This window comes from Bufo gargarizans, chromosome 6 (genome assembly GCF_014858855.1).
Source record: "Bufo gargarizans isolate SCDJY-AF-19 chromosome 6, ASM1485885v1, whole genome shotgun sequence".
NCBI lineage: Eukaryota > Metazoa > Chordata > Amphibia > Anura > Bufonidae > Bufo > Bufo gargarizans.
The window spans coordinates 113,238,196-113,253,375 of NC_058085.1; the positions used below are offsets into that span (position 1 = coordinate 113,238,196).

Consider the following 15,180-nt stretch of genomic DNA (forward strand, 5'->3'; position numbering starts at 1 on the left):
TTAAAAAAAATACACATTACGGGCATCACTGTATGTGAAAATGCCCGTAGTATTAAAATATGAGAATCCCATTCGATTCGCCGATTTATAAAATGTGATAAAAAAGTTACACACACTTCAAAACAGTATCGATGAAAAGTACAGATTGCCCACAACCACAAAAAAATTTGCCTTTACACTGCTCAGTACACATAACAACAAAAAGTTATAGGGGTCAGAATGTGGTGATGAAAAAAAAAAATATTTCTTTCAAGAACTTACAATTTTTTCAGTATTAAAACGCAAGAAAAACGATACAAGTGTGGTACCGTTGTAATTGTACTGACCTGGAGAATGAAGGTCACTGGTCAATTTTACAACATAGTGAAAAACTGTCAGAATTGCTTTGTTTTTTCCAATTCCACCCTATTTGGAATTTTTTTCCCACTTCCTGCTATATTGTTTGCAACCGTAAATGGTGCCATTAGAAAGTACAACTTGTCCCACAAGATTTGAAGAAAAAACCGCTAAAACTGAAAATTGCCTGGTTCTCTAAGTGTTAATGGATGACTAATGATAATTTAATTCTAATTTGTTAGACGTTTAATAGGAGATGATGATGCGTATTCCAGAAATTGTTCACTTTGTTTTGATAACATTTGAATTCCATAGTTGTGAGGTCTTAGGTAGAGATAAGCGAATTTTATATTTTGAAATTGGTTAATGGTTCGTTTGGTGGTAAAAGCAGAATTTCATTATGGATTCAATTACCACGGACCATAACACAATTCTATTATGGAATGCATAACGAAATGCCTTTAGAGGCATTCCGTTATTTATTCCATCATAATAGAATTCTATGGGCTGCAAAACGAATCCGTCCCGTTTCCGTTATGCAGGGGATTCCTCTTCTGCATAACGGAAATGCGACGGATGCGTTATGCAGGCCATTGACTTCTATTATGACAGAATGAATAAAGGAATGCCTCTAAAGGCATTCCGTCATAGAATTGCATTTTGGTCCGTGGTAACGGACTCCATAATGAAATTCTACTTTTACCATCAAACAAAACGTGAACTAATTTCATATGTGTTGAATGGAACCGGCACTCAAACAGTCGGAGTACACGTGGGATTGTTTTAAATTTATAAAACTTTTATTAAATAATATACTCTTTGTGCACTTCTTAGATACATATAAACATAAAAATATAAAAATGATATACTGATGCACACGTTCAGTTCGAGGCTTTCAATAATCAAAGAGCAGTCGCTACTATGCTGCCCTATAGGTTCGCTGCACCATATACCGCTGCATCCGTATCTCACTTGTTTGGTGTGACTAGTGAATCGCAGTTTTCTATGGCCAAGCGACCTATTTGTAGGGCTATTTGAGTGGCTCCTTGTAAGTTGACAGTTTGAAGCCAATGGTTATATAGGTAATCCCTGCAACAGGTGCACAATATAACTTTCAAGCAACAGTTCGCACTATACAATGCATCGGTCCTCTGCCATAGTTCTCTTAAGGCTCCAAGTGTGCCACCCAGGCAAGGTCAATAGTCCGGTGAAATTTTTAAAGTCCCGCCTGTGTTGGTATTATCACAGAGATATGGCGTGGCTCCACATATATATCTATCAATTGTGTGTTTTACTCACTGCGTCCCGTATGGTCTCACTATATATGTCCCGTAATCGGTTGCTGCCGCGGCGTCCCACGCTTCCACCTTTCTCCGGTATGCTTGTCTTACTTCCGGCTCTGCCGGGATCTCGCCTTTGGTCTCGCGAGAATCTTGTGTCGGGTAGTTATTTCGTGAGTCCCAATACGTATGTGTGAGTTAACTAGAGATCTTCCCGTCTCTGTTAGGGTTATCGGTTATCGATCCTTTAGTACATGGCCATGCACCGTCTCACAGGTAACATCCAGACGCGTTTCGAGATACTATCTCTTCATCAGTGGGTCCACTGATGAAGAGATAGTATCTTGAAACGCGTCTGGATGTTACCTGTGAGACGGTGCATGGCCATGTACTAAAGGATCGATAACCGATAACCCTAACAGAGACGGGAAGAACTCTAGTTAACTCACACATACGTATTGGGACTCACAAAATAACTACCCGACACAAGATTCTCGCGAGACCAAAGGCGAGATCCCGGCAGAGCCGGAAGTAAGACAAGCATACCGGAGAAAGGTGGAAGCGTGGGACGCCACGGCAGCAACCGATTACGGGACATATATAGTGAGACCATACGGGACGCAGTGAGTAAAACACACAATTGATAGATATATATGTGGAGCCACGCCATATCTCTGTGATAATACCAACACAGGCGGGACTTTAAAAATTTCACCGGACTATTGACCTTGCCTGGGTGGCACACTTGGAGCCTTAAGAGAACTATGGCAGAGGACCGATGCATTGTATAGTGCGAACTGTTGCTTGAAAGTTATATTGTGCACCTGTTGCAGGGATTACCTATATAACCATTGGCTTCAAACTGTCAACTTACAAGGAGCCACTCAAATAGCCCTACAAATAGGTCGCTTGGCCATAGAAAACTGCGATTCACTAGTCACACCAAACAAGTGAGATACGGATGCAGCGGTATATGGTGCAGCGAACCTATAGGGCAGCATAGTAGCGACTGCTCTTTGATTATTGAAAGCCTCGAACTGAACGTGTGCATCAGTATATCATTTTTATATTTTTATGTTTTTATGTTTATATGTATCTAAGAAGTGCACAAAGAGTATATTATTTAATAAAAGTTTTATAAATTTAAAACAATCCCACGTGTACTCCGACTGTTTGAGTGCCGGTTCCATTCAACACATATTTATACAGCACAGAATTAGGGGTGTGTCTTTTTGAACCTGTGCACCAACTGTGACAATTCGGAGTGAGCCATCTGCTTATTACCCACTGTTAACTATTTGTGAACTAATTTCATAACATGAAATATACTCATCTCTAGTCTTAGGGTGAAATCATACACCGCTAATTTGTTGCAGAAATGTCTGTAACTGTTCCATCAATTTGAATGGGGCCTGCTAAAATCCATACGCTTGCCTCAAAAACAACTGTACAGAACTGAAATTTCTGCAATGAATGTGTCATGTGACTAGCCTTACAATAAAAAATATACATCATTTCTTATTTTTCAGTCAATAGAGGAAGCACAGATAAGAATTTTTTAAATATTTATTTCTTCTGAAAATGTTTCTTTCTCCACTTATCAGACCTCTCTTCTCCCCCTGCATTGATCGCTCACTGAATTCACTGGTAGAAAGCTATACACGATGAGATAGATTTTTAGCTTCACTGATGGATCAGATTACAGCTGCTGCTCATAGAAGTCTGTGAATAGGGGAGGGGAAGAACGGAGAGAGAGAGCTACACTGCTCAGTAATGTTCGTCATGCTGCTTCTGTGTATGTCTAAGATAGGAGGGCAGGATCTCATCTCCTCTATGTGTGCAATGTATGGAAGATATCATAGCAGCTAGTCTCCGTTCGCTCTTCAGCTGAGTTCAGAGAAAATTGACAATTATTAATAGAGCTTCCAGAAGGGGAAAACTGCTGAAGAATCCAGGATATGTTACATCATGGCCCGAAATACTGTTATTCCTTTTGTACACACATATGGCAGGTTATTTTGAATATCTAGAATGACAAGTGCACTATAATGTGTTGTGGGTACGGAGATGAGTAACTAGATGACCTGTAATCTACCGTTCATGCACTGCTTCTACTGTACCCCATAGAGGGCAGAAGTTTCTTTTCTGTTGAAGTATCCAGAAATCCTCAATCCTTGAAGCTCATTTCATACTATACTGAAAATAAATGTATAGCAGATTGTGCAGTTTATGAGTCCTGTCACTAATGGTCTTGTATCTTATGGTCTGCAGTTTGAACTACAGTGGGATGTGCCTGGCATCTAATGGACAGTTTAGTGACTTTCTTTCTGGCATGGGCCCAGCACAGTTTGTTGGACGACAGACATTAGCAACTACATCCATGGGTGAGTAACAGTAACCAGATCAACTGCTGTTGACCACACCTTGTATAACATGTATGTCCTGTCTACCAGAGTGGTATGATAGAAGTTCTAGGTGCTTCTGTCAGATGTTTGCAAATGAGTTCCCAGCAACTCCAGCTCAATCATACTCTCATCATTCCCCAAGATCACTTCGATTTTCTACATGATCTATAATCCAAATGATGTCAGTAGGTTAAAGACTCTATCACATTCAGGTGCCAGAATGTTCTAGAGTACCTAGCAGCGCTCCTTTGAATATTAGACAACTGATAGGACTTTGAATGGATGCAGGAAACCGTGTGGTCTGTACATTAAATTATCCTACAGTATATACATGTTACATTCTTTTTCTTAGGGGATGTTGAGGTTGGTCTTCTGGAAAGAAATGGACAACTTGAAGTGGAAATTATCCAGGCTAGAGGACTGACAGCAAAGGCCGGTTCCAAAACAGCACCAGGTATAAAATCCTGCCTGTGATTTGCTTTTCTCATTTGTTATTCTTAGAGTTAGTTTGTCACCTCCAAAATCAGTTTCAAACTAAGCATACCACCATATAGGGTACGGTCCCCAAAACATAACCATACCTTGCTTTTGAAAATCTGGTCCTCCAATCCTAAATGAAGTGCTTCTTTTCATTTATTTCTGTATAAATGTGGCTTTTGGTGCATCGGAGTAGGGACCCCTCTGTTCTGTGCACTTGGCTTCCCCTGCACCTTTGCGTCTGGTCTGAAATCCCAGGGACTGTTAATCAAACAAGAGGTGGCATTACGTTAAACCAATTTTGGAGCTGAGAGACTCCCTTTAAGGTGATATTTACCAGGTGTACCCCACCTTTGTATTCTGTCCATTAGTAACATAGTTCATAAGGCTGAAAAATACATCTGTCCATACAGTTAAGCCTGTTATCCTGCAAGTACACAGAAAATTTTGAGTAATCATCACTGATGGAGATGGCTGCGTTCAGCAGAGTACAGTTAGGCCTAGTTCACACGAACGTTTTTTTTGCGGGTGTACGGGCCGTTTTTTTGTGTTCCGTATACGGTCCGTATACGGAACCATTCATTTCAATGGTTCCGCAAAAAAAACGGAATGTGTTCCGTATGCATTCCGTTTCCGTATTTCCGTTTTTCCGTTCCGTTGAAAGATAGAGCTTGTCCTATATTTGGCCGTAAATCACGGGTCGTGGCTCCATTCAAGTCAATGGGTCCGCAAAAAAAACGGAACACATACGGAAATGCATCCGTATGTCTTCCGTTTCCGTTCCGTTTTTTCTGAATCATCTATTGAAAATGTTATGCCCAGCCTAATTTTTTCTATGTAATTACTGTATACTGTATATGCCATACGGAAAAACGGAACGGAAAAACGGAAAGGAAACGGAAACACAACGGAACTTAAAAACGGAACAACGGATCCGTGAAAAACGGACCGCAAAAAACAATAAAAGCCATACGGTCGTGTGAACTAGGCCTTAGACTTGTATCCAGCCTTAAGGGCATATTAGACAGCCCGTTCACGCAGACAATTTCCCTCCCATCAATCTCCTGCTTGCTTACTGAGGAGACCACTGCGATCTCCTCAGCAATATGGGGAGGAGAGATCGCACATCCTCATGCCGTACAGTGGTTTGCCGGCAGCAGATCGTAATTAGACAGCACGCCGCCGGCAAATCCTGATCTTTCAGCAATATGGATAGCGCAAAGAAAGAGCATTCATTGTGCAATCGGCGGCAGCATTACACTGCAAGATGATCGCTAACAAGCGCTAGTTAGCGATCATCAGGCAGAAAATCTCCCCGTCTAATACAACCTTTGCACTTTCCTTGAAACATCTTACCATATAGGAACTGCTGACAACACAATGTATAACAATAACCTTTTCACAGAAAAGCCCAGCAGTCATTGAAAGCCACTGCAGCAACATCTTACTGTTTTATTATGTGTGTCTGCCAGGGTCTTAATTAACTGAAGAAATGATATGGCCTCCAATTGTTGTACGAGAACTGCAGAGAAATGCCAGCAGCAGAGATGACATGTCTTAGGGCTCTTTCACACCTGCGTTCTTTTCTTCTGGCATAGAGTTCCGTCGTCGGGGCTCTATGCCGGAAGAATCCTGATCAGTTTTATCCTAATGCATTCTGAATGGAGAGAAATCCGTTCAGGATGCATCAGGATGTCTTCAGTTCCGGACCGGAACGTTTTTGGGCCGGAGAAAATACCGCAGCATGCTGCGCTTTTTGCTCCGGCCAAAAATCCTGAAGACTTGCCGCAAGGCCGGATCCGGAATTTATGCCCATTGAAAGGCATTAATCCGGATCCGGCCTTAAGCTAAATGTCGTTTCGGCGCATTGCCAGATCCGACGTTTAGCTTTCTAAAGTCCTGGCAGCCATGGTAAAGTGTAGTGGGGAGCGGGGGAGCAGTATACTTACAGTCCGTGCGGCTCCCGGGGCGCTCCAGAGTGACGTCAGGGCGCCCCACGCGCATGGATGAGGTGATCGCATGGCATGTCATCCATGCGCATGGGGCACTCTGACGTCATTCTGGAGCACCCCGGGAGCCGCACGGACTGTAAGTATACCGCTCCCCCGCTCCCCACTACTACTATGGCAACCAGGACTTTAATAGCGTCCTGGCTGCCATAGTAACACTGAAAGCATTTTGAAGACTGATCCATCTTCAAATGCTTTCAGTTCACTTGTGTTTTTCCGGATCCGGCGTGTAATTCCGGCAAGTGGAGTACACGCCAGATCCGGACAACGCAAGTGTGAAAGAGGCCTAAGGTACACAAGCTGTGTTAAGGAGTCTAGTAGTAGGAGCTGCTATCCATGGATATTCACATATAACTCACAGACTACCTTTCAAGAGTCCTGCAATCTCTTATAGCCCCTTCAATTGTCACACCGGTGACAGGTTTTAGAAGGTCTGAAGGATTATCTGCATATTAGTGATCTGACAGCCTCTTTTGGTTTCACTTTGTCTGTGTGTTGTTTGTATGTCCACACCTCCTGTCCAGGTGTGGATCATGTGACCTTTACCTCCCCCTATTTATTCTGACTCTACCCATCACTCCTTGCTCTGGATAGCTTCATTTGGTTTTTGGAAGAGCTGGAGTGTGGTTCTAGTTGAAGTCCTGTTCATCCATCATCCATCAGCCTCAGAAGTTAAGTGGTCCGTTTGTTGCATTTTGTATTCCCCCCCACCTTTGTTGTTTACTAGGCCTCAGTGAGACGCTGGTTCCTTCACCAGGGAAGGAGCAGGTAGTCTCTGCCCTGTCATTAACATTAGGGCATCCGAGGGCCACCAGGGTTTTCTAGGTTCCTGTGTATGGACATCTCTACCATCGAGAGGTGCCCATATAGATAGGAGTTAGGGCCAGGAGCAGGGTTTTATAGGTGGTGACCCTTTTCCTTCCCTAGCGGTGAGGCCTAGTGTCTTTTCCCTTCCTTCTTGTTGTCTTTTGGTGTTCTCCCCTACTACATCCGTGACAATAATACAGCCAGTATCTTGGGGAAACAAAATAGAGACATGTATGAATATATGGGACAACTGTTGGTTCACTTGACGATCAAATGTATATTTGGTCGGAGATCTTCATCACAACAGGGAACCATTTTGATGCCATTGTTACTTTGACCAAAATGATTAGAAGTCGGACATCATACATGGGTATTCTCTAATGACACCATGTGAAGATTTGTGAGGAAATATTTATGCAGCTTTGTCTTTAGATTCAAGGTTTTCTGCCACTAGTTTACCACACGACCGCTATTCTTGTATTTAGAGATGGTTCAGCTTCCTGAATTTTTCTATGCTCTATTTTTATAATGAACTGTATTAGAAACACAAGACTGTACAAAATACAAAGTCTACGTTTTCAAAATCTTGAGTTCACTTTAAAATCCCGGCTAATCACAGTGGAATCAGAGCTCGACATAAAAGAACATCTTAGCCCTTCGAATACATGCGGGAAGATGCTCAGCTTTTATATATTAGGAAGGATTCTTAGGCCTCGAAACGAAATTTAAACAGAAAAATACATTATTCATCAAGATTACATTGTTTGCCAAATAATCGTAGCACTAGAGATTACCGGGCTTGCGGCTTTGTGTTATTATTGGAAATTGAACAAGAGAAGCAGCTGTTTTCAGGAAGCTCTTTGAAATAACTAAATGTAATTCAGACCTGCAAAATAGGGCTATTATTTTAATGGAAATATTTAATATTTAATAAATCAGAGCTGAAGCAGCTAGAAAAGAAAAGGAAAAACATTTCACGACTGAATAGCCACAGTAAAGGAAGAATTTGCAAATTTTGTCCCATTTTTACTTTATAATTATAGGGGTTGTCTGTTGTTATTACAAGGGCTTTCTGTGGAGAAGCTGATTTGGTATTTAGGAGAATCTGGCATCAAGTTTTTAGTTTCCCCACAGCGCCACTACAGGGGAAATAAAGTACTGCATAGTCTATCATGCTACTAAATGTGTTTCTATTAAATCACTGCTTACTCTGCTCTTTCCATGCAGAGCCAGCAGCCCTTGACCCTATGGGGAGGGCAACCCCACAGGATCAGGAAATAAGACCCGCCAAATAAGTGAAGGTCCCAGAGGTGGGACCCTCACCAAAAACACCTTTAAAGTTTATGAAATAATTATGTAAGAGTTTAGGCATTTTCTGTTACCAAAGCAAAAATTGACTAAATTTTTATTTTCATTTTCAAAATTCAGTTTTCACAGATAGGTAGGGATGAGCGAACCCGAACTTTACAAGTTCGGTTCTGTGGTCGAGTTGTGTAGGAATTCCATTATAGATTTCGTTATAACGCAATTCCTAGATGGAATGTAAAACAGAAGCCTTTAAGAGGTAGAAGTCTATGGACAAGCTTAACGGATCCGTAATGGTTTCTGTTATGCAGGAAGGAAAACAAAGTCCTGCATAACGGAAACCAGACGGATCCATTATGCTTGGCCATAGACTTCTATTATGATGGATCAAAATAGAATGCCTCTTAAAGGCTTCCGTTTTGCATTCTGTCATACGAATTCCTTTATATTCCGTTATAACGGAATCCATAACGGAATTCCTACACCACCTGAACTCCGAACCTGTAAAGTTCAGGTTCGTTAATCCCTACAGATATAGGCAATATAAAGAGGATTCCCACCTAAAATGTAAAATTGGCCAATGGCCAAAGTCAAGTCAATATCTTTTGCTGACGTTTTCTATTAAGTTACAGTGTACATTTTTTTATATTGTTTGTCACTTTTTAAATTAGCTGCTTGTCAGCGGATGGGAAAACAGTTGTCAATTTCATATACTCTGCTTCTCTATGTGGTTCGGTAGATTGTGAGCTCTTGAGGTGTATACCCCTTGATACCTCAATAAACACCATGGTCCTTATTTATATAAACTAATACATGAGTAGTTGCAAACAAAGCTGACTTCTGCTTGATATGGGCAACAAAACTGCATGGGGAGGGGGGAGAAAAAAACCACTGACTGATCAGTGTCATCGAGACATGCCATTCCTGAAGCACTTGTCAATATAGATTAAGGTGGCGTTGATGAACCACCTGTGAACCAACAAAAAGCTAATTAACGTTGTGTCTTTCAGTATCTCCTGGGGAGACATAAATGCTGTGTCTTCATTAGAAAATCAATCAATAAGACATGCAACTCATACATTATGGGTCAAGGGGAGGGGGCTCTGAACAAAAAAGATATCTCTATTATAATGACATACAGTGATGCACATGAATTTTTTTTTTACTCACTGTGTACCCAATCAGAGAATCTCAACGCAGGTCCTATTCTTGTCCACTTTTTGATGAAAATAGTTCTTTCTTTTGATGGTAGGGAGAAACATGGAAGCTATCTTTTTTTATAGATGTTTTTGTGGACTGAAAAACATATACAGCCATGTATAAAATGCTACGGTAGGTCAATGAATTTGCAAAGGGATGTGCTTCTTATATTCTGGATCTGGGAAAGTGAGCTAGCTATGGGCTCTGAATAGTCAGCTGCCTCACACCTCTTCCCCTCTTGCAGCAGTCTCTGCCTACCAGTTTCTGGGTCTCTACAAGAAGAATCAGTACCCTTAGTTGTGTTACAGAACGAGAAAGTTTGAGAAAATGAATAGATAGGGAGAATAGGGCTGCGGTGAGGTGAGGAAGATATCGAATAAATATTACAAAGTTTCATACTTTATACAAAAAATATTGACAGATGCACTTTATGATTTTATTCTTTTATGAAGCTACTGAAAATATTGGCCAAATGTATTAAAAACTTAAATTGTGCATAAAACAATTGAAAAGTTTTTTTACTAGAAATAAAATAGAAAACTTTTCAGAGACTGACATTTTTGAGGCCGATAATGTTATCTTCAGCAGTTTGTATTGTCCATATGTTCCTCAGTATGCAATCTGTTTGTTCCATTGTTTGGGAAATGCTTTTAATATTGCCTGCTTTTATATCTTCCAGCTGCTTACATAAAGGTTTATCTACTAGAGAATGGACTCTGTGTTGCTAAAAAGAAAACAAAAGTTGCCCGGAAATCATTAGACCCATTATATAACCAGGTTCTTGTATTTTCAGAGGGCTCACAAGGGAAAGTATTACAGGTAAGGATGAGAAACCCTTTAATATAAGAATATTATTACTAAAGTTATTACTAATAAACGGGAATATTGACGACTAGAGATGAGCGAATCGAAGTTGACGAAGTGAAATTCGATCCAAATTTCAGGAAAAATTCAATTCGCACCGAATCCGAATTTCCTCATGCTTCGTGGTAACGAATCACACTTTTTCCTAAAATGGCTGCTGCACGTGTGAGGACATGTAGCAAGGAACTCTGGGAAGGCGGGATCACCCATAATGCCATGCATGCAGCCAGCCAGCCCGGTGATGTCACAGCCCTATAAATACATTCAGCCATCTTGGATTCAGCCATTTTCCAGTGTACTTAGTGCAGGGAGAGACGTCAGCAGGAGCTAGGGACAGTGCTAGGAAAACTTCATTGTGCTAAAAAAAAAAAAAAAAAGATTTACAATTGCAGGGAAAGATTATTTAAGGTGTAGGGAAAGGATAGGGAAGAATCATTCCACAGTATTGAAGCAGAACAGGGTTCAGTAGGGGAGTTTACAGCCTGGGTAATAGGAACAATCCTATTACACCTTGCTGCACTGACTGGGGATCCAAATTGCCATTATACAGCTCTGTAATTCCAGCAAACCGTTCTCGTTATTGGGGTATTACAGTCATTAACAGTGTTTATTACAAGGGAATATTTCTACGTCTTATTTGCCCTTGTGCGGTGCAGTTATATGTCCTAAAGCATTTTTTGGCTTGTATTAGCCGTTGTGTGGTGAAGTGCTTAAATTACAGCACTTTTTGTTGTGTATTAGTGGCAAAAGTAAAATATATTTGCCGTTCAAATGATAAGGGGCATGGAGGGTTTTAGTTATGAGAAAGATTAAAAGAATTTAATTTATTTAGTCTTAAGAAGAGACGTCTAACAGGGGACATGATTTATCTATACAAATATATAAATGGGCCATAGTCATTGCCTTGTGGTTCGCCCGGCGGTCGGTTTGCAGCAAACTTTGCTTGTTCGCGATTTGCGGAACATGCGAACATATGGCGATATTTGCGCCCGCCATATTCTTTTACATTTACATCTTTGACCCAGGACACATCCATCAGGTGGTACAGGACAGCCAATTGAAACGTTTCAGCACATGGACATACCATATACCTTATAAATAAACCTGATCTGGGCGCCATTTTACATTCAGTCTTTTGTCAGTGTAGGGAAAGGTTGCTGTGTCGTGCAGGGAAAGACTGTTAGGGACAAAAACGCTATTAAACAGGTCCACAAAAGTCCTTTTAAGGACTGGTATAGGTGTGCTATTGATAGGTGTGCAGTACAGAGGGGTGTAGTATACTTTAATATACTTTCTAACATAGAAAGCATATTATAGTGGATTTGTATTGTGCAGCAGTGGTGTGCGGTTCTGCAGCGATACTGCAGGTATATAGAGGGACAAACGCTATTGGAACAACTAATTATAACTGGTGTGATATACCAGTCTCTCCCACAAAAAACTGATAGAAGCGGGGTGTTATATACCAATATACTTTCTTTATAGTATATTTGGGTACTGCAGTATTTGTTTGCTGTTTTGCTGCGTTCCCTCTGCTACACACAGTGACAAACGGTATTGGAAAAATAATTATAACTGGTGTGCTCATAAAAAAATAATGAATGGAGATCGCAAATTCGAATAATACATCTGGTATGTCACTGTCCATGTTGTGGGACTATTTGTGCACTTCTAGTAATTATTTCTTGGCTGCAAATATGAGCTGAAGGTTTTTCAGGTTCGCCTGCCATTAAAATGAATGGGACTCGCAGCGAACTTGCGGTTCGCAAACATTTGATCGCATTCGTGAACCGTCCCGGCAGATGTTCATCCATCACTAATGGCCATACAAAAAATACTGTGAAAAACTGTCCCATGTAAAACGCGCTCAAAAGACAAGGGGTCACTGCCTCCGATTGGAGAGGAAAAATGTCCGTCTCCGGAAGCGTCAAAGCTTCTTTACTGTAAGAATTATGAATCTGTGGAATAGACTTCCTCAGGACATGGTCACAGCAGGAACAGTGGACAGTTTTAAAAAGGGTTTAGATGAATTCTTGAAGGGAACCTGTCACCGGGATTTTGTGTATAGAGCTGAGGACATGGGTTGCTAGATGGCTGCTAGCACATCCACAATACCCAGTCCGCATAGCTCTGTGTGCTTTTGTGTAAAAATAAAAAACGATTTTATACATATGCAAATTAACCTGAGATGAGTCAGAGCTTGAAAATATGACTCTTCCCCGGTCACATAAGTAAGATATGACTCGTTTATGTTAATTTGCATAAAAGGCGGGAAGTACAAAAATGCATAATACTTATTGAATTCGTCATCAAATTAAATTAAAAGTGTAATTTATATGTTTAGGGTAACACAATGAAAATTTAGAAACGCTCAGTGAGGGTAGCATAGTAGAGGTGACAGGTCCCCTTTAAAAGTAAACAACATTAATGCTTATGAAAACGTGTAGAAGTCTTATTTCCTTCTGGGATTCGCGTCCCCACTTGTCCCTTGGTTGAACTTTATGGACTTGTGTATTTTTCAACCATATTAACTATGTAACTATGATGGATTACTGAGCAAATGCTGACCGAGTGAAGGTGGATGCTCCACAGACAGGATCAGTTTTTTGTGGGTTATTGTTCTGACGGATCAGATGAAGGGCAAAATAATCAGTGACTTAAACACAAACTTACTGCTGACACCCACTCCACTCTGTCGGGGGGGCTCTACTTGTATAAGCGTGTAATAGAACAGGTTCTGTAGACATCTATGTGGAATCAGCTGATGATGGTGTAAAAGGAGTGCGCTTCTTCTTGGCGCTAACATCGACCTATAAGGCTGAGTTCATACTTGCGTTTTTAGGCCAGTTTTGGCCCCGTAACTGCCTAAATAAGTGACGTGAGCAGTGATTCTAAGAGCGATGCCTGTCATCTGCATGTCATACTGACTCACAGTATTATTTCACTACCAAAGCAGACTCCTTATGCGTGTTACTGCAAGGCACAGTGTTCTAGACCACTATAAAGGCTCTCTGCAGACCGGAAATAGCCATTTTTTAACACAATTCGCCACAAATAAATTCTGATCAAACCAAATTGTTTCAGAAAATTCGGCAAACCAGTCGAATCAAATTTTTTAAAAATGTGCTCATCTTTATTGACGACATCCTAATAATGGAAATAGATAGGAAGTCATTGAGAATTCATAGAAAGGATAGAATTTTTCCTATGTGATAAGAGAGGTGATCTTTGTTGAGTGCATATAGTACTTAATACGTTGGCTTTGTGACAATTCTATGCAAGATACGTCTTGGTATCTGCACTTAGCAGAGCTGACTTGATGTCCTTTCTCTTAAAGTACTGTATAATTTAATTTGAAACTACGTCCCCAATAAAGCAATTAGTCACTCACATCCTATTCCAGCTCTTTTCAGAGTTGATTTAACATCATTGTGACTCTTGGCACAGCATCCAATCTGTACACAGCTTTTTACAGGTTTAATAGATCTGTAGTCTAGAGAATGAGCATGGATTTTTTTTCTTTGGTGTTCTCTGAACCCATAAATGAGCTGATAGAAGGCTTCAACATAAAACAGTAGATAACATAGATAAATTAACACATTTAATAAGTAGTCATTCCATCAGGGGCAACAAAGTCTAAGCACCCCAGCTTTACAGTTGCATTCCTATTTCAAGTGGGTGGACAGTGAAATCCCCCACTAGAGTAGAATTATTAAGGGGGTGTAAAAAGACAAATAAACCCCCTAATTTAAGGCTATTACATGTGTTGCATCAACTTTGATTACATAATTTCCTACATTACCTTGTTTTTCTATATCATTGACTGCTTCATTGTGTTGTACTTAATAAATTGTCAGATAGTACACCATCCAAAACATCATTCCAGGTCATCAAGTGTCAGCGTACTTATTAATTCCAATTCTGTTCTCATGGTAAATAATTTTAAAAGTGTTGTGGTAATGGAAAAAAGATTTATGATGCTGGGTGAAAATAAAATGGCATGTACAATTTTCTGTAATGATATATGTGTTATCTTAAAGGTGATGGTCTGGGGAAATTATGGAAGAATGGAAAGGAAGCATTTTATGGGAGTTGCCAGAATACTTCTAGAAGAGTTGGATTTATCAAGCATGGTTATTGGCTGGTACAAGTTATTCCCGACCTCATCAATGGTAGATCCATCAACAGGTCCTCTCCTTCGTCAAGCTTCGCAACTTTCCTTGGAAAGCACTGTGGTACCATGTTGCGAGAGATCTTAATAGTAAAGAAAATGACATCTTGACTTGTTTTTTTTTCTATAACCCACTACCAAGGTTTTGTTTGGATCTCTGACCTCAAACATCTTTGCATGTTTGACTCATTTTTTGGAAGCTGAAAGCAACCAAACAACCTTCTGACAGGAGAAAGTGTGGTTCCCATTGTGTATGAAAGCAACCTTGGGTGACTATCCTAGGTCAACAATCGTACAATTACCTCTATTCTCACGTGATGTCTTGT

The 15,180-nt window shown here is 40.5% G+C and overlaps 1 protein-coding gene across 2 annotated transcripts in view; it reads left to right on the forward strand.

Annotated features, from left to right (window-relative positions):
- RIMS4 (regulating synaptic membrane exocytosis 4) overlaps positions 1–14,942 on the forward strand; it is a 237,957-nt gene extending 223,015 nt beyond the window's left edge. For both annotated transcript variants that reach the window (XM_044299301.1, XM_044299302.1), the window contains 4 exons: positions 3,888–4,000; positions 4,374–4,475; positions 10,499–10,638; positions 14,724–14,942. In XM_044299301.1, coding sequence (XP_044155236.1) covers positions 3,888–4,000; positions 4,374–4,475; positions 10,499–10,638; positions 14,724–14,942 — 574 coding nt within the window. The remainder of the gene's footprint in view (positions 1–3,887; positions 4,001–4,373; positions 4,476–10,498; positions 10,639–14,723) is intronic.
- Positions 14,943–15,180: the final 238 nt, after the last annotated feature.